The 24,542-nt window shown below is 46.6% G+C and overlaps 1 protein-coding gene across 1 annotated transcript in view; it reads left to right on the top strand.

Annotated features, from left to right (window-relative positions):
- Nucleotides 1–24,542, top strand: part of LOC133628646 (suppressor of cytokine signaling 7-like) — a 77,288-nt gene that overhangs the window by 4,524 nt on the left and 48,222 nt on the right. Inside the window, exon 2 of the mRNA XM_062017055.1 lies at nucleotides 17,247–17,311. Within this exon, the coding sequence (XP_061873039.1) occupies nucleotides 17,247–17,311 (65 nt within the window). The remainder of the gene's footprint in view (nucleotides 1–17,246; nucleotides 17,312–24,542) is intronic.

Raw genomic sequence — 24,542 nt, 5'->3', positions numbered from 1 at the left:
CCCTGCCATCTTTATTCAAACTGAGGAAGTATCTGGCTGGTCTAAGTCATATTCATACCCACAATTCCCCCTTTTTTCTTTTTGGACCAGCCAGCCTTCAGCAACACATTTCAAAATCAAAGGTACATCAAGAAAACATAAGTATTTTCACCCATGGCCATGAGTTTACAACAAAAGGTCAACAACAGATACATCGCTGAACAACGTAACACAAAAATCCATAAATTCAAAATAAACATAATCTGATATGTGTTGCAGGAAGGGACTCATACTGATGAGTTCTCCGTGCTTCAACTGATGTTTCTGTTTCCCAATTGCAGTTTCAGATTCTTCTTAGCATGCTTATCTGTAGGTGTTATTAGGCTGTTGAAAATACCACTTTTGCTTCCATGTTTCCATTGGCAGTTTTGTTAAGTTCTTCAGTTCTCCTGATGTGATATGGCTTGCTGGAAGAATTTACAACAAAATGTGTGACACCACAGCTGACAGGTTTTACATTTGATGGGGCAATGGATTGACGTTTTGCTCAGTGGTGTTTTTTCCACTTTTGTTGCAGCCGTGCAGTCCTTTCAGTTGATATGGCTTGATCTACTTTGCTGGAATCCACCGTGGACCTTGATCTGTAACAACACAAGCGTAACCTCTTCCTCATGTTAACAGATCTGCAGGTCCTTGCCATTCTCCAAAATTAGCAATTCCATTCTAATTGTCACTTTCTGAGGGTAAATGTGTGCACTGGTGATAACATTACCTAAATATTTCAAAAGAGGCATGCATTTGTATTTTTTCTGGCACGATCACTAAACCTGATATGCTTGACTGTTGCTTCACTTCTAGTATCCAATGTTGATCTAAGTCCTTTCCTGCAATCAGGATATCATCCATATAACGGTAAAATAAAACACGAGGATATTTTTTGCGCAGTGGTGCCAATGCCCAGGCAACATATGTTTGACAAATAGTTGGGGAATTTTTCATTCCTTGGGGCAATACTACCCATTGATACTATTTTTCCAGTTCCTGCTTGTTAATAGAGGGTACTGTAAAAGCAAATTTGTCACTGTCTCATGTAAAGGGACCATAAAGAAACAATCTTTCAGACTGATTATTAATAAAGGCCAATCTTTTGGAATCATAGCAGGAGAGGGTAATCCTTTTTGCAAAGCACCCATATCCTGCATTACTGCATCAACAGCTCTTAAATCATGTAATAGGCACCATTTCCCTGATTTTTTTTAGGGATAGTGAAAATTGATGTGTTCCAAGGACTAGGCTTCATATGTTCTTTTTCTAACCGTTCATTTACTAATTCATGAATGTGGGTGAGCTTTTCTTTGCTTAGCGGCCATTGATCAATCCAAACTGGTTTATCTGTGAGCCAGGTTAACTTCAGGATTGGTCGCCCATCAATGGCTGCTATTAAAAATTTCCATTTGACAAACGAAAGCCCATTTGGCTTAAGGCGTCTCTACCTAAAAGCCTAACTGAAGTGTTCATTACATAGGGCCTAATTTGTACACCTCTATTTTCTTCACCTTGTAACCACACCAAAATTAGGTCTCTGCTAATTTTTGTCATCTGCATGCCTCCTACCCCAATAACAGGGGTGTCTAAATTCTCTAAAGGCCAGCTTTTTGGTCAATAGAATAATGGAACAATGGTTACATCTGCTCCCATGTCAAATAACACATTACGACCAACCATTTGTTCACCGTTTGAATGTTGGAATGCAACTATCTGAGTGGGCTTTCCCTGCAAAAGTGGCATTGCCAGTCTTACCGCAGGTACACTGGTGGATCCAAAACCACCATCTCAACGCTCTCAAATACCTGTAAGAGGAACTTTACCCTGAAAGGAACTAATTGAGCTATTCAAGTTGCTTTAGCTATAAAAACTGGTGGCTGCCACACTTTAACCATTATTCCAATGTTTCCTTGATAATCAGTGTCGATTACACCAGAGAGCATGAAAATGCTATGTCGAGAGACCAATGATCGTCTTAAGAGCAGAGCACTTAAACCATGACCCAGGGGTCCATGAGCATTGGATGGGATAAACTTATGTCTGTATTGTGGATGGTTACATCTATTGCTATTTCCACATCCACTCCTGCGCTTCCTGCAGTGGCTGATCTGAGGCCATCCAGGCAGCCACTGGTGTCAAAGGGTGTTTTTGTGTTGTTGCGCTCACTATTTTTGCGCTCATTAATCTGTTTCCCTTAGGCGTTATGTATTTGGCCCCTTGAGAACGGCACTCAGCGGCTTTGTGTCCAAACTTGCCACATCCATAACAGTCACTGTTAAATCTGCCGTTGGACCCCGATATTCTAATTGAGCTGTTTGTTCTTACCAGTGGTCTAGATCGACATTGTTTTTTCACGTGTCTCAATTTTCTACAATTGAAACACTTCAGCCCCTGATTTCTTCTGCCCTGTTGAACTAACGGTTTTAATGCCATTGCCATAGCTGCAGCCAGATGTGCTGCTTTGTATTCTGATGATCCTACTCAAGAGCAGGCCTCTATCATGTCTACTAAGGTTGCAGTCAATGGGAGAATTTGCAGGATCTTCTTACAATCAGGGTTAGCATTAGCAACTGCCAAACACAGTCCCAATTCAGCTTTTACTTCGCCTGACATGCCTGGCACCCGATCCAGTGTTGCTCTTAATAGATCTAAGAAAGTCATAAAAAGCTCATCAGGCTTTTGTATGATGGTTGTGTATGGGGGAACTGGCACCTCCACGTCAGGGACAGCCTTAAATATGTTTGTTGTAAAATGGCTTCATGTAGTCGAGCCTGTACTTGGAGGTTGGCAAATTGTCCTTTTCCCAACATCATGTCGGCTGTGACAACCCTTCGTGGATCCCCCTGCTGTAAATCCATATTTTCTACTACTGCTACATCCACTCAGATTCCCATAGCAGCACTTGAATAGGTGGGGTAGTTTGAGCCTGGCTGGATGCCAGGTGCCCACCACACCGCTCTATCCCCCACCTCCTCAGCAAGCCAGGGAAGGGGAGAAAATAAGATGGGAGTCTCGTGGGTTGAGGTAAAAGCAGTTTAATAAATAAGCAGCAAAGCCGCGCGCGCGGGAAGCAAAGCAGAAGCAGATAAAGCTGTTCCTCTCTACTTCCCATCAGCAGCGATGTCCGGCCACCTCCCGAGAAGCAGGGCTGCGGTACGCGTAGCGGTTGCTTTGGGAAGGCCAGAAATGAATCTCGCCTCCCCTTCCTGCTCCTCTCCCCCAGTTTATATTACTGAGCTGACGTCATATGGTATGGAATATCTCCTTGGTCAGCCTGGGTCAGCTGTTCTGGCCATAGTCCCTCCCAAGATAATGCCCACTCACAGCTATTGGTGAAGGTGGGGGAAGGAATTCTGGAGGGACAGCCCTGATGCTGTGCGAGCAGTAGACATAATATTGATGTGCTATCAATACCAACAGTAAGCACAGCACTGCAAGAGCTGCTGTGGAAAATCACTACCATCCCAGACACACTACAGTCTCCACCCCTTATTCCATACCATTTATGTCATGTTCAGACAAACCATCTTAACAACCCATATACATTCTTATATACTCTCATTAGCCAGTACCCCCATTCTTCAACAGACAAACATCATTGTAATCCATCTTGCATCAAACAAACAACCAACATTCTTGTATCTTTCATCCTCTGCAGATGTTCACTGGAGCAGGCCATAACTTAGGTCTCATCCATCAAGATGGATATCCAGGCCACGGGAAACTGTGTTCAGTGTTGGGCACCAGCACCGGCTTCGTTTGTCCACTTGTCCGGTTTTTCTTTCGAAGTTCATACCTCATCTCCTACAACAGATAACTCACATAACAGGTTATTTTTTCCCCAGGGTTAAATCTCCTTGAGGTACACATCAAGTTTCCCCATCCTTTCTCATCACCCATCAAGTACATCCAGGCCCTTGAGCAAAGACAATCCCACAAATGGGTTTGCCCTTTCCCATGGGAGGTGCAACCCATACTGCCTTCCCCAGCCATTTCCCTAGGTGCACTACAGGGACCTTATCTCCTCCCACAGTATGTAGGGGTTTTGTTTGAGCAGGACCAGGACGGTTAGTTGAACCTCTGCTGTTAACCAGCCAAGTGGCTTCTGCTAAATTTTTATCCCACTGCTTCCATGCCCCATTGCCCAGTGCTCTCAACATGGTCTTTAGTAATCCGTTATATCTCTCAATCTTTCCAGAGGCTTGTGGGTGATAGGGGATGTGGTATATCCACTCAATGCCATGTTTCTTTGCCCAGGAGTTTATGAGATTATGTAAAAAATGAGTCCCATTGTCTGATTCAATTCTTTCTGGAGTACCGTGTCGCCACGAAACTTGCCTTTCAAGGCCCAAGACAGTATTTTGGGCAGTGGCATGGTTTACAGGGTATGTTTCCAACCAACCAGTAGTTGCTCCCACCATGGTGAGTATATAATGCTTGCCTTGGTGCGTTCGTGGTAGCGGTCCAACATAGTCAATTTGCCAGGCCTCACCATATTGAAAACCCAGCCATCGCCCTCTGTTCCAGGGAGACTTGATTCGTGTGGCTCGCTTGATTGCAGCATGTTTCACATTCGTGAAAAACCCTAATGGTCGACCTTGGGTTTCTCCAGATGTTTTCTGCCAGAGGCTCCAGGTGAGACCATGCTCTCCAGCAGCAGTGTAGAGGATATTCTGCACATCTGATCCTGTACGGATGGGCCTGAAAGTGACTGCACGAGCTATTTCCTGTTTATTTGTTGAAAAGCTTGTTGTTGCTCAAAGCCCCACTCAAAACAGTTCTTTCTGGCTACTCTAAAAAGAGGGCTCACAGGCTGAACCTGGGACATGCATCCTCCAGAATCCCACAAGGCCCAGGAAAGCTTGTGTTTCTTCCTTGTTAGTTGGTTGAGACATAGTCGCTATTTTGTTCATAACATCCATAGGCACATGCCGATGCCCATCTTGCCATTTTATGCCCAAAAACTGTATCTCTTGTGCAGGTCCCTTTACTTTGTTTCTTTTTACAGCAAAACCAGCTTTTAGAAGAATCTGAATTATTCTTTTCCCCTTCTCAAACACTTCTTCTGCCTTGTTGCCCCATACAATTATGTCATCAATGTACTGTAAATGTTCGGGGGCATCACCCGTTTCCAGCACAGTTTGGATTAGACCATGACAAATGACAGGACTGTGTTTCCACCCCTGGGGCAATCGATTCCAGGTATATTGGACACCTCTCCATGTGAAGGCAAATTGTGGCCTGCACTCTGCTGCCAATGGAACTGAGAAAAATGCATTAGCTATGTCAATCGTAGCATAGCACTTGGCTGCTTTTGACTCCAGTTCATACTGGAGCTCTAACATGTCTGGTACAGCAGCACTCAGTGGTGGTGTCACTTCGTTCAGGCCACGATAGTCTACTGTTAACCTCCACCCCCCATCAGATTTTTTCACAGGCCATATGGGACTATTAAATGGGGAATGAGTTTTGCTAATTACTCCTTGAGCCTCCAGTTGCTGAATCAACTCACGGATGGGAGCCAGGGAATCTCGGTTCGTGCGATATTGCCTCCGGTGCACCATCTTGGTAGCAATTGGTACCTGTTGCTCTTGAACTTGCAGCAATCCCACAACAAAAGGGTCTTCTGAGAGGCCAGGTAAACTGGAGAGTTGTTTGATTTTCTCTGTGTCTACAGTGGCTATACCAAAAGCCCATCGATACCCCTTGGGGTCTTTGAAGTACCCTCTCCTGGGGTAATCTATGCCAAGAATACAAGGGGCCTCTGGACCAGTCACAATGGGGTGTTTTTCCCATTTGTCCCCTGTTAAGCTCACTTCAGCCTCTAATACAGATAATTCTTGACATCCCTCTGTCACTGCAGAGATCCAGACTGAATCTGTGCCAGTGGATGAATCTGGGGCAGTGGATGACTGAATTCTTGGGGCAGTTCTGACAGTCAGGCCATCATCCCACACTGATGAGGAGGTGCAGAGGCTCTCTTCATAGTTCTTGCAACCAAGAAGATATTCTCTCCACTGTTGGTATATCCATGTCTGGGTGATACACCATTGCCAAGATATTAGAATATGTAGCTGGGGCACTCTGAATCACTTTTCTCAACATGGCCCGTGTACACTGGACATCGTCTGGATCTGTGGAGGCCTCGGCATTATCTAGATCACCATAGATGACTTCCAACACAGCTAATTCCCTTAGGTATTGGATACCTTCATCTGCTCTAGTCCACTTTCCTCGGGCATTTACAAGGTCTTCCTTGAATGGATATCTTGCCCTTACACTTGAGAGGAGCCGTTTCCAGAGACTACAAATTGAGGTCTTCTTTCCAATGCCTCTATCAATTCCCTGGTCCCTAGCAAGAGATCCCAGCTGTTGGGCTTCTCTGCCTTCCAATTGTTGACTGTCAGCCCCGTTATCCCAACATCGGAGCAGCCAGGCACCAATCCGCTCACCTGGCTGGCGACTGTAATCTTTTCGCATATCTCTAAGTTCTGTTGAGGTGAGGGACTGAGTAGTTTCCATTTCCTTTTTGATTTCTTTCACTCCTTCTCCTGATCTCCTTACTGAAGGACCAGCTGCTTTTCTAGCCTTTCCTCTTCCTCCTCTTCTGCCCTTACTAATCGATGATATGGACTTGACCTCCTTATCCACTGCTGCTTTTTCACTACTGGGGCAACCACTGTGGTTGTTGTTTGATTCCCTGACTCAACCATGGTGGTCTCAGATACAGTTTGAGTTTCTACTTCAACCATAGTTCTCTGAGAGGACTGGAATGCAGCTCGGTAGGCAGAGGCTAGGCCCCAGTATAGTGCCTGAACCTGATGGGCCTCATTGGGGTAGGCAAGACACCCTTCTATCAGGTGGCGTGCCAGTAAAGCAGGTTTTTTATCTGTTCAGGTGTAAAATCCCAGGTTACAGGAGGTGATAACCATCCTAGGAATTTGCCCAATCGGTGGCCCAGATACTTATACTTGTACCTGTATCACTGCTGGCACTTCTGGCAGCAATACTGGTGGTCTAGGGGGTTCCGGAGGGGGTGGGCTCACATCCATACTTTCTTCCTCTAAAGGTGGAGCCGATGGTACTACAAAGTTACCACCACCAAAGAATCTTTTAGCATCTATGGGGAATGCAGCTGGCATAACAACCTGTGTTCATGCCGACAGCCACAGCCTGCTCAGTTTGTAACTGTTGTAGAGCGATTGAAAACAGTTTACATAGCCCACTTGCATCATTAAATGCATTTCCTAGATTTTTCCAAGGTTCTATTTTAAATACATCCTGTGGGGAGGAGAAGAAACCTACATCCTGTTCCCATCTTACAAGTCTCTGCAATATCTGTCTTTCATAGTTTAATCCTTTTTCAGCAAGGATATACTGGAGGCTGTCAATTGCATTCTCTTCTTGCTTACTACCTTTCCCATTTTCCTGGTCTAGATCACTCACTTGTTTTTTCAGATGTCTTTGCTGTAGTGATCCAAGCATTTTCTTCTAAAGGTTTTCATCCGACAAGTTTAGCTGATCATGTCAGGGTCACCACTTGTTGTGATAATGCAAGTGATGCTCATACAAGGATGTAAAGCAGCAAGGAATGCATATACACAGGCAGAGTACAACCACCAAAATTGACTCAAAGTCACCCTATGTTTGCTAGCTACTTCTTTATATGCTGCTTCCACCCATGTGTTCACCCAGGGCTCAATTGATTAACACACAGCACTTGATCCTAATAATTGGAAGTAGCTTGCCAGCTGCATCAACTTGTCCCTGCCATCTTTATTCAAACTAAGGAAGTATCTGGCTGGTCCAAGTCATATTTGTATCCACACACACTCTGAAATATATGATGATTATCAAGACTAGGCATAACTTGTTTAGTACCAACAACACTATTTCAGGATGTACTATTCTGTTAATGGTTCCAGTAGCAGTCAGAGTTCATCCAGACAAAACATCCCACCAGTGATATTCTCCATCCCTTTTCACTCATTTTGGCACATGATGTATACATCCTGTGTGTCATGGTGAACTGTAATCAGGAGTCTATGAGTTCTGTCCCTCAATCTTTCTGTTAAGCTTCGTAGACCAGGATGTTCTAGTAGCTTCTTGACCAACGTGATGTTCATTCTTATAGATGTTGGTGACGAGGCATTGTCGCTGTATATTCTGGTACCCAGTCCTCAGTACAGAGTAGTTAAAGTCACACCTTGAAATGCAAGTAAAAGTGCAAATGCCGAGATTTGAGTGATTGTTAACTGATGCTTCCGGGTTGTCTATTAACAAATTATCACAAAGGGTTCTCAGACATACACAGCCTTTTCCAACACACTCTAGGACAGACTCTGGATCATTATCAGAATACATTTCAAAATGACAAACTCTTCGTTCAGTGTCTAAGCAAACGTCTTGAGTTCTTAAAGTATTGCTTTCCCATATATATCCTTGTGTTCCCTTTCACAATGCAACAACAAATGAATAAACAAAATGTATTCAGTTACCACAATCTCTTATTTCTAAGCAGCGAAAAGCATAAGCAAAGCAATGCACCTCATCACTACTACATGAGAGTAGCGATAGTGGTTAAGAAAGATACACAACCTATTGCCCTAATTACCATCATCCAGAGCCGCAGTTGCTGGGGAGCCCCTGTTATAGCGAGGATTCAGGGAACCTGTCCCGGCAATTGGGAGGCCCTACGCAGTGCGTCCACTCGTAGGTGAGGTCTCCAGAGTCGCTGTAAGAGGGTCCAGCTTCTTATATTGTTGAATAATCTTACACAATTTTACTGGCGGAACATCTGGTTTTATTCTCTGTTGAGATGCCACCTGAAGCTTGGCCAGGGCCCCAGGTTGAACCAAGGGAGTTTCCTTATCTATTTGGTTCTTTTTCATGTACTACCGACCAAGACTAAACATCTGATTTCTCTGCCTCAAACACCAGCCCCCGTACATACAGAAATAGACACATCAAATAATACATCTTTATAAACATTTTAGCTACATCCTTCACTAATAATTGGAAAATTTATCCTCATCAATAATTCAGATTTTACTAATGATGAGCTACTTATATAATGTTTGGTTGGGAAGTTCATTTATAGGTCAACTTTGGTTGGGGGCCTGTTGCTCAGGCCTCAGCACTTCTGTCTGTGATGGTAATCTGATAATGACCAACACTTGCTTAATTGTGCCTGAGTTCTAGCCAACAAAATGTAAGGATGAGTTGCACAGACGGTGACCTCATGATCAAAGCCACTATCATTGCGAAGGCTATAAACTGTGTGGTTCCACATACAATGTTATGATATCAGTGATTCTCTGTATCCCAAGGAGGAAGCCAAGCTCCCCCAGTCTACTGTGTGTTATTACTGGCTACTGATATATCGGGATCCCTCCAACTTGCCAAGGCAAAAATGGTGGGTCGATGACATGAGCCCAATATACGTGACCAGTTGCTTCCGCCAAAATAAGAATAGCAAACTTATACTTACTGCTGAGTTGGTTGAAATAAGAGTCAGATAAGTAAAAAAAAAAGGTATTTTCCAGTGTTGGCATCACTCCTACCCATGCCATCATATTCTCTGCTTTCTGTTGTAGTTGTTTCAGACTTCCCCATGTGACAGCCGCAGTTGCTGAGTTCCTAGGAATCCATTGCCTGCATGTCAATTCCCACATCGTCAGTGGGGAGATCTGGGGTGTTGGGTTAAAAGGTTGATCCTTCCAGCTCATGATATGGCTTAACTTTTCTTACTGGTATCCACCGAGGACCCGTGGGCGATAAAACACAAGCATACCCTTCCCCCACACCAACAGATCTGTCTCTTTCCAGGCTGGATCTCCTTCAGGATCCTTATACAGAACCCGTGGTTTAGCTGTAAGGTCCGTTGTAGTGCTGGAATGGTGTTCCACAGCTGTCAGGGCAAAACGATTTCTGTTTAAAAAATTAAGAGTATATAAAACCTTTGCCAGCTGATTATGTGGTGTGTCTGGAGAATTCCCCCTTCTTTGTTTTAAAATCAGGGCTTTCAATGTAGCATGTGCACATTTGACTATTGCCTGTGCTGTGGGGTTATACGGAATACCCGTCTTAGCTGAATCCCCCATTGCTGTAAAAATAGTTGTATATTTTGAGCTGTGTAACCAGGGCCATTATCAGTTTTAATTTCTTTTGGCACCCCCATGTTTGCAAAACAGCTCAACCAGGGACTTTGTATGTGCACAACCTTTTCCCAGAGGCAGCAGTGCCATGTATCATCCCAGAAAACGTATCAACCGTTACATGAACCCACCATAAGTGACCAAACAATGGTATATGTGTTATGTCTGTTTGGCAAATTTCATTGGCTTCCAGGCCTCTTGGATTCACTGCATTGACGGGGGAGTACCACCGGTCTGCTGACAGTCTGGGCAAGCTCGAATGATGTCCAAAGCCTGTGATTTAGTAAGGTCAAATGTCTTCTGCAGGCTCCGTGCATTTTGGTGGAAAAAATTGTGAGAAGCCTGAGCTTTTTGGAAGGCTAATGTGGCTGCTACAATTGCGACTGCGTGGGCATTCCCTTCTGTCAATGATCCAGGTAAATTAGTGTGTGATCGAATATGAGTAATAAACAAAGGATTTTGCCGCTTATCAATCAATGCTTGTAATGTTAAAAATGTAGATAACAGTTTCTTATCATTGATTTCTTTTACTAATGCCATTTCAAGTCGCCGTACGACCTTAACTATGTATGCTGAGTCAGCGACTATATTTACTTCCTGCTTCGGAAAAGTTTGCAGGGCTAGGATGGCAGCTCATAATTCAGTTCTCTGTGTAGAACCCTCTTGATAACATGTACAAGTCTGCCACTTTCCATCTTGTCTCCATGCAATGCCTATCTTACCAGTTTTTCTTGGATTCACTGCATTGACAGGGTGGGTACCCCTGGTCTGCTGACAGTCCGGGCAAGCTCAGATGATGTATGCTCACAGAAACATCTGCTCCTGTGTCTATAAGACCTTCAGAAGTTCTGTCCTGAATTTCTGTTTTTCTACCGGGGTTGGCATACCAGTGAAACACGTTGTTAAAAGATCTGAACCTCCTTCAATGTAAAAGGCAGATTAATTAGTTACAGTGGAGGCTGAGTTAAATATTGCCATACTGATCTTGCAGAAATATGTACAGTGTATGTGCTTGTAGCACAGACTATAAAGCACAATGAGCCATCCTGTGATAAAAGAGGAAAAGGGGAGTATAATCTTTCAGTAATACATACACTGGAGCAACCAGCTCCTTCAGCTAATATTAGTTTGGGTTTGGTAACCTGATGTGGGGTAATTGTCCACACACTGGAGAGCTGTGGCTTCACTCTTTCAGATTGGGCTTCACTTTCATGTTGGGTTCACGATATCAGTAATATTGTTCCAATACTGTCTTCTCTAGATCAGACACAGGTGTTTGTCAAAGGTATCTGAAATACAAGAACTCGAGAGTCTGATATCAGCAAAGGATGTAAACTAAGAGAAGTTGAGGTACAGAACCATATGGCATTCTCAGGGTTTACTATATGAATCTTCGCAAAGGTAAAGGCAAACTGGTCTTTGCTTTTCTGAAGCAACTATAGAAAAGACAGGTTTAGCAAGATCTGTCACCACCTTCCAAGGCTGTACATTTTTGCTGATTTTTTATCTTTTCTCTAAGAGTTACTGTGTCCAATAGCCTAACTGCAAGAGGGAGGGGAAGTAACTTTATTCAATTTTGTATAACCTACAGTCATTCTCCAAGTGCCATCTGGTTTTTGGACAGGCCAAATGGGGTTGTTAAAAGCAGTCACAGTTTCCCTAACAATTCTTGATTCTTGAGGTACCTGAATGGTTTGGGAAATTTCCTCTTCTGCTCCTGGAATACAAAATTGATTTACAGTTACCACCTTGGTAGGCACGGGCAGCACAACCGGATCCCACTTTGGGAATCCACACAGGACAGTTAGAGATCGAATGGCAAATGCTGCCTGGGAAGTCCCGAAGAAAAAAAATGACCATTTAAAGTTTCAACCATGTGTCCTGCCAACACATCAGTACTCCAAATACACTCCTTAATTGGAGCAATTAGCACCATAGCAGTAAATGGCATAGCATTTCCTAGTGTTAAGGCAACCTTAGCTTGGAGGGCGGGGTTGAACTTCCCTCCAATCCACATATCTGTGATACAGCTTTTTATTATAAATATCACTGTGCAATACAGTAACTTCAGCTCCAGTGTCCAGGAGAGGGAATATATGTAAAATACTGGCATCTCATAACCTATCGGTGTGTCGTCAGTCAAATTTTCTATGGCTTGCTGAGTACACAGATCTACATACTCAATCCTCCAAATACAATACTGTGCTGGTGTTAACACTGTTTTTATAAGTGCTTGCCAGTCCCACGGGACCAATTGATATCTGCTAGAGATTCCCTCCAATATACCTGCTGTAAACAGGTTCTGAAGCCCCTTCTCATTAATACTTTTCCGCAGCTCTTAAAAAACTGCATACGGCGGGGACTTGTGTTGCGGCTGTTGGGATTTTAAAATCACTGCAAATGCCACAGGGTCCCCATTATTTAATGCTTCCCTAAAACATGCCTCTAAAACAGACCCTTTTCCCTGGACTTCTACCAGGGATGCCTCAGGAGGGGGGGTTCAGGTTGGGGTGGGGTGCGAATTGACAGTGGCGGGGGTGGGGAGGGGGTGCGGCACGGACAAGCTGTGTGCTGCGGGGAACCTGGCCAGGAGCTGGTGGCAGGAAGGCGCGGCACAGACAAGCCGTGTGCCGTGGAGGGCCCGGCCGGGAGCCGGTGGCCGGCGGATGCCGAGGGTCTGGAGCGCTGGCTCCCCTGAAAGGCCTGATGGGAGATAGGGAGAAAAGGAAACCCTTTCTGCACTTACATATGCCAATAGCTTCTCATAGACAGGTGCTGCTGTCTGTTACTCACCAGAGGCAGAGGAAAAAGTTTTTGTCCGCACGTCGTTCCTCCTCGGCCTACAAGCACACCGATGATTACTTCGCCTCACACCAGGGCACCACTTGCCGGTCTCAGGTCAGCCAGGATTGGGGTGATGTAGTGAAACACACTAAAACCACTCAGGATTGCTGAAGGGGGAGCATTGCCATGAGCAAGTGCTGCTCTGCTGTATGCAAGCCCCCAATTTATTGTCAAAGTTACATAATACCTGTTTTTGCTTTTGCATCCTGCTGACCTTCAGGCTTTGCCTGTTTTCCACTCTCACACTGCTGCTTCTCACACTCGCAACCAGGCATTCTATAACATTATCTCATTCACCAGCAATCAGTCTCATACTCTGAAGGTTGATTTACATTTTTTGCCATTTACCAGTTCTTTATTCCCACACCTGGGTGTGTAGTGGGAGTTATCTAGCCTGGCTTTTTCTTTTAAACATCCACAAGATGCAATGTTCCTGGTGTTTTGGAGTTGCTGCCCAAGCTTCCCGTTGTGCTGCCAGGCCTGGAGGCACATGGTGCAGCATTGCCTCCCAGCTGTAGCAGCAGTTAGGAAGGAAGCCAGCTCCATTATCTAAAATCAGTAGTTGGATTCTGCTGAGCTGCAAGAGGTTTAAGAAATGTGGAGTTGCCAATGTGCAACTTTTCACCCAGGGCCTGGGTGTTGGTGTTTAAAGGTTATATCAGTGAAACTGGGGTTTTTTTGGAAGGGATTTGTACTGCAGAGGCAATTGAAGGGAAAGGGGATGGAATGAGGCACTGGTTCTGCAGGTGGATGGGTGCAGACAGCTGCTGTGGATCACTTGCCAGGTTGGTACCCCCGTCCTCTAAGTTGTCTGTGTGGGTGACCTTGGTTGATTAACACCACTTCATGTTGTTATGTGCACTGAGCAGCATGTAGCCAGTTTGGGTGGCCTGGTAAGACTTTCCTTAGTGTTAACAGGACAGTGCTTTGGGATGAGCCCTGTGGCAAGTGCTAGCTGCGTAGACAGTAGCCACAGAAATTGGGCTCCTGAGGCCAGTGGAGGGCCACCAAGATGATCAGGGGACTGGAGCGTCTTTTTTATGAGGAAAGGCTGCAGGAACTGGGACTGTCCAGCCTGGAGAAGATTGAGAGGAGATCTTACTAACACAAGTATTTAAAAGGTATTTGTTAAGAGGATGAGGCAGCACTTTTTTTTCTGTTGTGACAGGACAGGGGGTAATGGACATAAGCTGGAATGCAAAAAGTTTCACTTAAACATAAGGAGAAACTTGTTTGGTGCTGAGGTGAGGGAGCCCTGGCACAGGCTGCCCAGGGAGGGTGTGGAGGCTCCTTCTCAGGAGGTTTCCAAACCCACCTGGATGCGTTCCTGTGCCCCCTGATTGAGGGAAACCTGCTTTAGCAGGGGTTTTGCACTAAATGATCTCTAGACGTCCTTTTCAACCCCTGCTATTCTGTGATTCTGTGATTGCAGAAACGGTGAGTAACTGACCCTAAAAATCCTTATTTGCTGGAGCTCCCAGTTTTGTGTGCGTGAAGCTGTGCAAGAACTGCTCACAGCGTTCCTGACCTTTGGCTTCCTCCAGCTCTGAAGGGCTGGGATGAACTGATGCAGCAGCTTTTGGGTACTGGTCCCTCATAATTAGCTCTCCTTGGGTTTGAGCATCGTGGCGATGCTGCAGAACTTGAGGGCAGAAGGAGAAGATGTGGAAGTAGGTGATTTTGATGGAGACTGATCTGGGAAGTGGAGGATTCAGTCCATGTGAATAGTTTCTTGCTCTCACCCTGCAGCTGGTGTGAGCTTGCTAGAAAAGAGAAGTCTCAGAAAGTGATGGGTGTAAAGTGTTGGCATAAAATATAGCTGTTTTGGTAATAGCAAAATGCCAGCAATGCTCCTTTCTGTCTGGCTTAGTGGGTAGGAACAGAGCTGTTATAATATAAGATTAGTTGATATTAGAATCACAGAATTGGTTTTTTTGGAAAAGCCCTTTAAGCTCTTGGAGCCTACCTCCTGCCTGCCCACTGCCCAGCCCACCACTAACCCATGGCCCTCAGCACCTCAGCTCCACAGCTTTGCAACAGCTCCAGGGATGGGGACTCCCCCACCTCCCTGGGAAGCCTGGAACAGGGGCTGACAACCCTCTCAGGGAAAAAGTTCTTCCTCAGCTCCAATCTAAACTTCCCCTGGGGCAACTTTAGGCTGTTTCCTCATGTTCTGTCACTTGTTACTTGGGAGAAGACATTGACGTGCACACCCACCTCATGTCTCCCCTCAGCCTCCTCTTCTCCAGGCTGAACACCCAAATTCCCTCAGCTGCTCCCCATCAGACTTGTGTTCCAGCCCCTTCCCCAGCTCTGCTGCCCGGCTCTGGCCACACTCCAGGCCCTCAGTGTCCCTCTGGCAGTGAGGGGCCCAACACTGAACACAGCACTCGAGCTGCAGCCTCACCAGGGCCCAGTGCAGGGGGACACTCACTGCCCTGGGCCTGCTGCCACACTGGTGCTGATACATGCTGTGTTTGTACTTTTTGTTGTCATGGTTTTGCCCAGCCAGCACAGAAGCACCACAACAGGCCCCATTCACCCCCACCCTCGTTAGGACGGTGGAGGCCCCAGCAAAATGGGAGTAAAATGATGAGCAAGGTTGTTGTGGATTGAGACAAGGGCAGCGAGGGCTCGCTGCCAATTACGGTTCTGGGCAAAACAGAATGAGAGAGGAAAGTAGGAAAGTTTATTCTGCTGCCTACAAGAAACAGAACGGAACAAAAAGCAAAAAGGGAGTAGGATGATTGAGAAAATGACAACCAGCACTTTAAGATCTCCCTCCCCCATCCCTCCTTTCTTCCCGGGCCCAGCTCACTGCTCCCGATATCTCTACCTCCTCCCCCCACAACAGCTCAGGGGGGCAGGGAGTGGGGAATGTGGTCAGTCTCTCACAGATGGGCTTTGCCGCTTCTCTCTTTCAGATGAGGACGACTCCTGGCATTCTTCCCCTGCTCCAACATGGGGTTCCTCCCCCAGGACACAGTCCTTAATGAACTTCTCTGGGGTGGGTTGTTCCCAGTAGCTGCGGCTTCTGCTGATACAGGGTCCCTCACACGGGACACAGTCCTTAGTGAATATCTCTGGCGTGGATTCTTTGCCACGGTTGCAGTTTCTGCAGATACAGGGTCCCTTGCATGGGACTTGGCCTCTTCTGGGCATAAGTTTAATGAGCTTCTTTGTCGTGGGTTCCTCCCCACAGTTACAACCTCTCTGAATATTGGGTGCCTTCCACGGGACATGGCCTCCTCTGGCCATAGTTTTAATGAAGAGAATCACTGCCCCGGCTTGCGGACTGTAACAAAGTGATTGGGTCCCTCCCATGAGACACGGCCTCCTCCGGCCATAGTCACTGCCCCTGGCTTGGGGTTTTTAGCAAAATGAGTCACTGCCCCTGATACGGGCTCATTATCAAAATGAATCTCTGTCCCTGATGCGGGGCCTTTAGCAAAATTCAAACAAATCTCAGCTTCACCAGTCCTCTCCATAGAATGCAGGGGAGTCTCTGCTCCAGCACACCTCCTCCTCTCGTCACTGACCTTGGAGTCCACATGGTTTCTCTCACTCTTCCCACTCCTTGCACCACCACCAGCTGGAGAAGAAAGCACAGGGCTGGCTATGATGTGGCTATAAAATGGCTGATTTGGAAAGAAAGCTTCACTGGAATTGCTGGTATTCCTGGGTCCTCATCAGAAGTGTGTTTTTAGCTGTCCCATCTTGACAGCTCTGGGTTTAGCTCACTTACCCTTCACCTGCATTTTGGAACCCTTTGGGGAGATGATGTCCTCTGAACACAGCGTGAGGGCATTCACTGCGCTTGCTCGAGGCACAACCCCTAATTGTGCAGGGACTCAACCTGTTTGTCAAAGGCATTTGGCAATGCCTGATCCAGAGAGACATAGTGTGACGTCTGTTGTGAAACAACTTCTTGGCTCCAGCTGCCATACTTGCTTGGGATTTTTTCTTCCAAAGGCTTTATTAATTACCTAGTTAGAGATTTAGTTTGTAGCAGGACAGAGACCTAGCTTTACTGGTTGACTGCCCTACTTAAGCCAAATCACTGCTGAAGGAACAGAATACATGGTGCATTGAGTTCTCTCAAGCTTCTGTAAAGAGTGGTGAAGGCTCTCCTGGTTTGAGAAGATCCAACAGTACTTTCTTCTGAGGGGATGCCCCAGATTTCCCTGTCTCTACTGACCATGTTTTTCTCATTTCCAACAGGAAACATAGACTCACGAGAACTCAAAGTGCCTTTTCCCCGGTTGTGTTCAGCCCCCTGTTCACAGGTAAGGACTGGAGAGATTTACAGCATGTTGGTCCATTTTGCTGTGAGCACTGTGTGCTTAGCAAGAGATGTTGAGTGTGTCCTTCACACTCCAGTGTCCTGCTGAGCCTCAAACACTGAATGAGAGGAGCCACAGAGACTGTGGCTGCTGCATATCAAGTGTTTTGCAGTTCCTCCTCTTGAAATGCAGGTTGAGGTGCTACCACCTCTTGCTGAGTGTTTCCCTCCCCCCAGCTCCCTGTGTCCTGCTGGTTTCTGTCCTTGCCTTATCTGCTGGGTGAGGGGAAGTCAGCTGGTTTATAAATGGTGCAAGGGGGAAGTCTTGCTGGGCAAGTGGCTGAAAGCTGTAGTACTGAAAAGGTTCTGGTCATGGTCATGTGCCTCTTGTGATGTGGGCTCAAGAGTCAAAACAGCTAAAGGACTTGGGGCTTTCTTGGGAGAATCCCATCTCAAGACTTCCGTGAGTAGGAATCTGAGGTCACAAGTGAGTGTTTATCAGCTGCGAGGGGTTTTATGTGGCTTGTGCTGAAGGTCAGATTGAAGATAAATTCATGTTGAGGGTCTTATTGTAAAGCAGAGGAATAAAATTGGGCTTTTGTAGTGATAGCTGCCTTGGGAAGAGCCTCCTCTTGCAGCTGGTGCAGGTGGTGGGTAGCAGAGAGCAGCTGGAGAAGCTGCTTCCTGATTTGTGTCCCTGAGTAGGGCAAAGCCCTCATTGGTGAAGCCTTACTAAGAACTGGTCTGGATTTCAGAGAAGTGACCTTCAAGACACAGCATTCGTTTGCCTTGCCTGTAACTGGCAGCTTCTGATCCGCTCCTGTGGTTTCTCGTCACTTGTTTAGCTCTTGCAGAAGTGGTGCTTGAGGGTGATTTGGGGATGCTGCAGCTCATTCCCCTCTGCAGTCCCACCTCCCTCATGCCCTGAGCATGGGGCAGTGTGCAGAGGACGTACTCCTCATGTGAGAAGAACAGCTTCCTCTGAGCATTGTGTGCGTTTCTTTAGCAAATCAAGGCTGACGAAAGCAAAAGCTGCTTCTGCTCCTTTGTCAGTTGTTGCTGGGGGAACTTGTGAGTATAAACTCTGTCATTCTGTGTACAGGTCAGAGGGGTACGTGGGTGTGTGGGCAGAGCTGCTTTTCACAGAATCACAGAATCTTAAAGGCTGGAAGGGGACCTCGAAAGATCATCCAGTCCAACTCCCCTGCCAGAGCAGGACCACCTAGAGTAGGTCACCCAGGAACTTGTCCAGATGGGTTTTGAATGTCTCCAGAGAAGGAGACTACACAACCCATCTGGGCAGCCTGTTCCAGTGCTCCCTCACAGGAAACAAATTCTTCCTTGTGTTTCTTTGGAACCTCTTATGTTCCAGCTTGTACTCATTGCCCCTTGTCCTATGATTGGACATCACTGAGAACAGGCTGGCTCCATCCTCTTGACACCCACCCTTTATGTATTTGTAAACATTAATGAGGTCACCCCTCAGTCTCCTCTTCTCCAAGCTGAAGAGCCCCAGCTCCCTCAGCCTTTCATCAAAAGGGAGATGCTCCACTCCATCATCTTTGTGGCCCTGTGCTGAACTCTCTCCAGCAGCTCCCTGTCCTTGAACTGAGGGGCCCAGAACTGGACACAGTATTCCAGATGTGGTCTCACGAGGGCAGAGTAGAGGCAGAGGAGAACCTCTCTCGACCTACTGCCCACACCCCTGCTAATATACCCCAGGATGCCATTGGCCTTCTTGGCCACGAGGGCACATTGCTGGCTCATGCTCATCCTGCTGCCCACCAACACTTCCAGATCCCTTTCCCCTACACTACTCTCTAAGAGTTCATTCCCCAACCTGTACATGGGTTATTCTTTCCCAGATGCAAGACTCTACACTTGCCCTTGTTGAATGTTATTAGATTTCTCCCTGCCCAACTCTCTAGCCTGTCCAGGTCTCGTTGCATGGCAGCACAGCCTTGTGGGGTGTCAGCCACTCCCCTCAGTTTAGCATCATGAGCAAACTTGCTGACAGTGCCCTCTGTTCCCTCATCAAGATCATTAATGCATATATCGAACAGTACTGGTCCCAGCACCGACCTCTGAGGGACTCCACTAGACACAGGCCTCCAACTAGACCCTGCCCCATTGATCACAACTCTGACTTCTTCCCTTCAACCAGTTAACAGTCCACCTCACTACCTGATCATCCAGCCCACATTCTGTCAGTTTTGCTGTGAGGATGCTGTGGGAGACGCTGTCAAATGCTTTACTGAAATCAAGATAAACCATATCCACTGCACTACCACCATCTATCCACCTGGTTATGTCTTCATAAAAGGCTGTCAGATTACTCAAACATGACTTCCATTTGGTAAAACCATGTTGACTGCACCTGATGACCTGATGATCTTCAAGCACCACTTCCTCCAAGCCCAGGATCAGGGTGTCCCAATGCGCAAGAAAGGAGGAAAAGGAGGTAGGAGGCCTCCATGGATGAGCAAGGATCTGCTGGGACAACTCAGGCAGAAAGCAGCCATCTATGAGAGGTGGAAACAGGAGCTGGCTTCTTGGGAAGACTATAGGAACATGGCCAGGGCATGCAGGGGTGCAACTAGGAAGGCTAGAGATCTTCTAGAATTAAATTTAGCCAGGGAAGTTAAGGACAGCAATAAGGCATTTTTCAAGTACATCAGCAGCAGAAGGATGGCGAGGGGGAATGTGGGCCCGCTGCTAAACGCTGAGGGTGCCCTGGTGTCTGAGGATGCAGAGAAGGCCAAAGTACTGAATGCCTTCTTTGCTTCAGTCTTTACGGCTGAGGCCAGCTCTCGGGGAGCCCAGCCCAGCAAGGATAGCAGGATGGCCAGGACAGCAGAGGACTTGCCCTGGGTGGAAGAGGAAGAGGTTGAGGTTAAAGACTTGTTGGCCAAGCTCATAAGTCAATGGGTCCTGATGGGATGCATCCTAGAGTGCTGAGGGAGCTGACTGATGTGATTGCTAAGGCTCTCTCTATCATTTTGGAACAATCATGGAGGACAGGTGAGGTGCCTGAGGACTGGAGAAAGGCCAGTGTCACTCCAGTCTTCAAAAAGGGCAGGAAGGACGACCCAGGAAACTACAGGCCAGTCAGCATCACCTCCATCCCTGGAAAGGTGATGGAACAGCTCATCCTCAATGTTGCTACTAAACATATGAAGGAAAAGATGGTTATCAGTGGGAGTCAACATGGATTCACCAAGGGGAAATCATGTTTGACCAACTAGATGCCTTCTATGAGTGCATAAGCGGCTGGATAGATGAGGGGAGAGCAGCAGATGTCATCTATCTTGACTTCAGCAAGGCTTTTTACACTGTCTCCCATAACATCCTCATCAGAAAGCTCAAGCAGTGTGGCTTGGATGAATGGACAGTGAGGTGGATGGAGAGCTGGCTGAATGACAGAGCCCAGAGGGTGGTGATCAACGGCACAGAATTGAGTTGGAGGCCTATGGCCAGTGGAGTTCCACAGGGATTGATTCTAGGGCCAGTCTTGTTCAACATCTTTGTCAACCACCTGGATGAGGGGACAGAGTGTACCCTCAGCAAGTTCCCTGATGGCACCAAACTGGGAGGACTGGCTGATTCCCCAGAAGGCTGTGCTGCCATTCAGCGAGATCTCGACCGGCTTAAGAGTTGGGCAGAGAGGAACCTCATGAGGTTCCACAAGGACAAGTGCAGAGTCCTGCATCTGGGAAGGAACAACCCCATGCACCAGTACAGGCTGGGGGTCAAACTGCTGAAGAGCAGCTCTGCAGAGAGAGACCTGGGAGTCCTGATTGAGCCAGCAATGTGCCCTCATGGCCAAGAAGGCCAATGGCATCCTGGGATGCATCAAGAAGAGTGTGGCCAGCAGGTCAAGGGAGGTTCTTCTCCCCCTTTATTCTGCCCTGGTGAGACCTCATGTGGAGTCCTGTGTCCAGTTCTGGGCTCCTCAGCTCAAGAGGGACAGGGAACTGCTGGAGAGAAAGGAAAGGCTGCGGGAACTGGGGCTATTTAGTCTGGAGAAGAGGAGATTGAGGGGAGATCTTATTAACATTTCTAAATATCTAAAGGGTGAGTGTCAGGAGGTTGGGACATCCCTTTTTTCTATAGTAGCTAGCAACAGGACAAGGGGTAATGGGACGAAGCTGGAACACAAAAAGTTCCATTTAAATCTAAGAAAAAACTATTTCACTGTGAGGATGACAGACAGTGGCACAGACTGCCCAGAGGGGTTGTGGAGTCTCCTTCCTTGGATATCTTCAAGACTCGCCTGGACATGTTCCTGTGCGACCTGATCTAGGTGGACCTGCTTCTGCAGGGGATTGGACTAGATGATCTCTAAAGGTCCCTTCGAACTCCTTCCATTCTGTGATTCTATAATACGAAGTGGGGATAGGTCATGAATATGTAGTAGGTGCTTATGCACACCCCTACCTGTACCCTATAAGTAGCCCTTTGTTAGACAATAGAGTGTGCGAGCTGGGCAGAACTATCTCCCTCGCACCCGCCAGTGCAATACTTACCTGCTTAACCCTGTTAGAGAGTTTGTTCTGCACATGAATTGACGAGCCAGGCAGGAGACCCTCTCTGCCCGGCTGCTGGACTGGGTGAGGTGTGGGACATTCTGGGCGCGCCACCGGACTGTTTCTCCGGAGAGTCTCTCATTCCCATCCAATCGCTGCAGGGGGAGAGACGGACTGTTGGCCAGCAGACCAGGTATGTAAATTGGGGATACCCGCAGGGAGTACAGGGGAGGAGTCTATAAGCTGTGATTGGGACACCTCATGAAGTGACAAGGGGTAGTAGAGGTTACCAGGACCCTGTAAGTCGTAAGGGGATATAAATACCTCTTGCGCCTGGTGAGGGATTGATACTGCTCGCCTCTGGGAAATTAGAGAATTCGCTTGGGCGCTCCTCGCCAGGATATCTGGAGCGCTATGTATGATAGCTATCATCGTGTATATTTGCTGTCAAATTTCTGTACAGTACTGTGCATATTTTAACATTGCTAAGAGCTCATTTTAAACTTAACTCGTGTTTCAGAGTGCTTGTGTGTGAGTGTGTGGTAGCATGAGACTCGCAGCATGAGTGCAGAGTTCTAATCCGTGTTTCTGTTCTCCCAAGAGGGAATCAGAGGAGCGAGAGATCATTGTTGTATGTTGGTAGTTTGTTCTGTGCTTTGTGAGTAGTTTGGTGTATGGCAGAGTGCTGGAGTTTGGTAGAGATCTAAAACATTAGATACCAGCGAGGAGAAGGTGGAGATGAGGGGACATGCAGGTGGGGGAGGACTCGAGCCGCTGACCTTCGGGTTGCTGGCTAGGTGCGCGAGCCCATCACGCCACCAAGTGCTTTCAAGCACCATGCAAATAGAACTACACAGTCCAGCCTGATCACTCTGAAAACAGAGGGGCGCAGTGTTGCTCCACAGACAGGGGGGGTCAGGATTCTGCAGGTTGCGGGAATGGATCAGGTTTCGGTGTTTAGGTTACCACAAGACTTTGTTGTGTTATTCGGCTGTTATTCGGCTAAGCTAAGAACATTTTATTGCCCTGAGTGCTTATAATCCCTGGACAGGAGTTGTTGTTGTTGTTGGTTTTGTGGGAAGTCCCTGAGGACTTAGGGACAAACTATTTGTAGATGTTTAAAAATGGTTTACGTGGAAGTTAGGGAATCAGAGGGGAGTATAATGGGAGCAAAACTGAGCAAGGAATTTCCCCAAGCAAGCCCCTTAGGATGCATATTGAGACACTGGAAGGAATTGGCTGGGGGTCCAGGAGGTTCAGTGAGCAAGAAGTTAATAATGTTTTGCAATCAGTGGTGGCCCTTCTACAGATTAGATTATCAGGAAAGGTGGACAGAAAATGGCACCCTGAATTACAACACTCTTTTACAATTGGCATTATTTTTAAGGAGAGAATAGAAGTTGGAAGAATATTCATATGCTGACCTGTTCTTCACCCTTCAAAACCATCCAGAGTATCAAAGGAGTTGTGGTCTTAACCCACTGCAAGACCCTATGGTGATGGCCTTAGAAAGAGAAAATCTAAAAGAAGGAAAAGGCAAGTTGCAGAGGTGCTGTTCTGCATATAGTATAGGGCAGAGGTGTGTTGATCCTGAGAAGGTTCGGAAAGCACAAAATAAAGGGTTACCAGACCATGAAAGACCACCACTAGTAAGGGCACAGGATAATTTTGAAGAGTCAGGACCTGAAAGTACCCTGGGTGTTGGTAGTGCCCTGGGAACCCCCATAGCGTGCCACACAAGGGCAAGAGAGGGGCCAAAAGTGGACCATATCCAGGCGCCTTTATGGGAGGCAGTAAGACTGGACAAAAATGCGGTGTCCATTAGAGTACCGTTTACTGCAAGTTATTAGAAAAAAATGTAAGCAGAAATAAAATTTGGAAAAGATGGAATAGAACTTAAAGTGGGAGGTGAGCAGTTAATTGAACTTTTAAGTTTAGCCCTGATAAGTCCCCCTGAAGAGATGAGAGCACTGAAGGAGTGGAGGACCAGGTATTCCCTGGGGTATGGGCCACTGAAATGCTTGGCAAGGCAAAAACGGCCTTACCCATAACAGTTGAAATTAAACCAGGAACTAAACTGGTAAGGCAATATCCCTTGAGGTTAGAGGATAGAAAAGGGATTTGCCCGATCATAGAATGATTTTTGGAATATGCATTACTAGTAGAATGCGAATCTGAATACAATACTCCCATATTACCAGTAAAGAAGCCAGATGGGAATTACAGATTAGTTCAGGACCTTAGAGTCATAAACAAAATAACTGAGGATTTATACCCTGTGGTGGCCAACCCATATACTTTGCTGACAAAACTGAAACCTGAATTGTCCTGGTTTACCATACTGGATTTAAAAGATGCTTTCTTCTGCCTACCTTTGAGCCCTGAGAGTCAACTGCTGTTTGCCTTTGAGTGGGAGAATCCAGAGACAGGGAGAAGGACACAACTTACATGGACTGTACTCCTATAAGGCTTTAAAAACAGCCCAGCTCTCTTTGGCAACCAGCTGGCTAAAGACTTAGAGCAATGGGAGTGACCATCTAGGGTTGGAGCACTGTTGCAGTATGTGGATGACATCCTGGTAGCCACCGAAACAGGAGCAAAATATAACGTGGACTGTAAGTTTATTGAATTTTCTCCGACTAAGTGGTTATCAAGTTTCTCCACAGAAAGCTCAAATAGCCCAGCAAAAGTTGACAAATCTAGGATATG

Source organism: Colius striatus, chromosome W (assembly GCF_028858725.1).
Source record: "Colius striatus isolate bColStr4 chromosome W, bColStr4.1.hap1, whole genome shotgun sequence".
In the NCBI taxonomy this organism is placed as follows: domain Eukaryota; kingdom Metazoa; phylum Chordata; class Aves; order Coliiformes; family Coliidae; genus Colius; species Colius striatus.
Note: the sequence above shows the minus strand (reverse complement) of the source record. Positions and strands in the feature narration are given on the sequence as shown.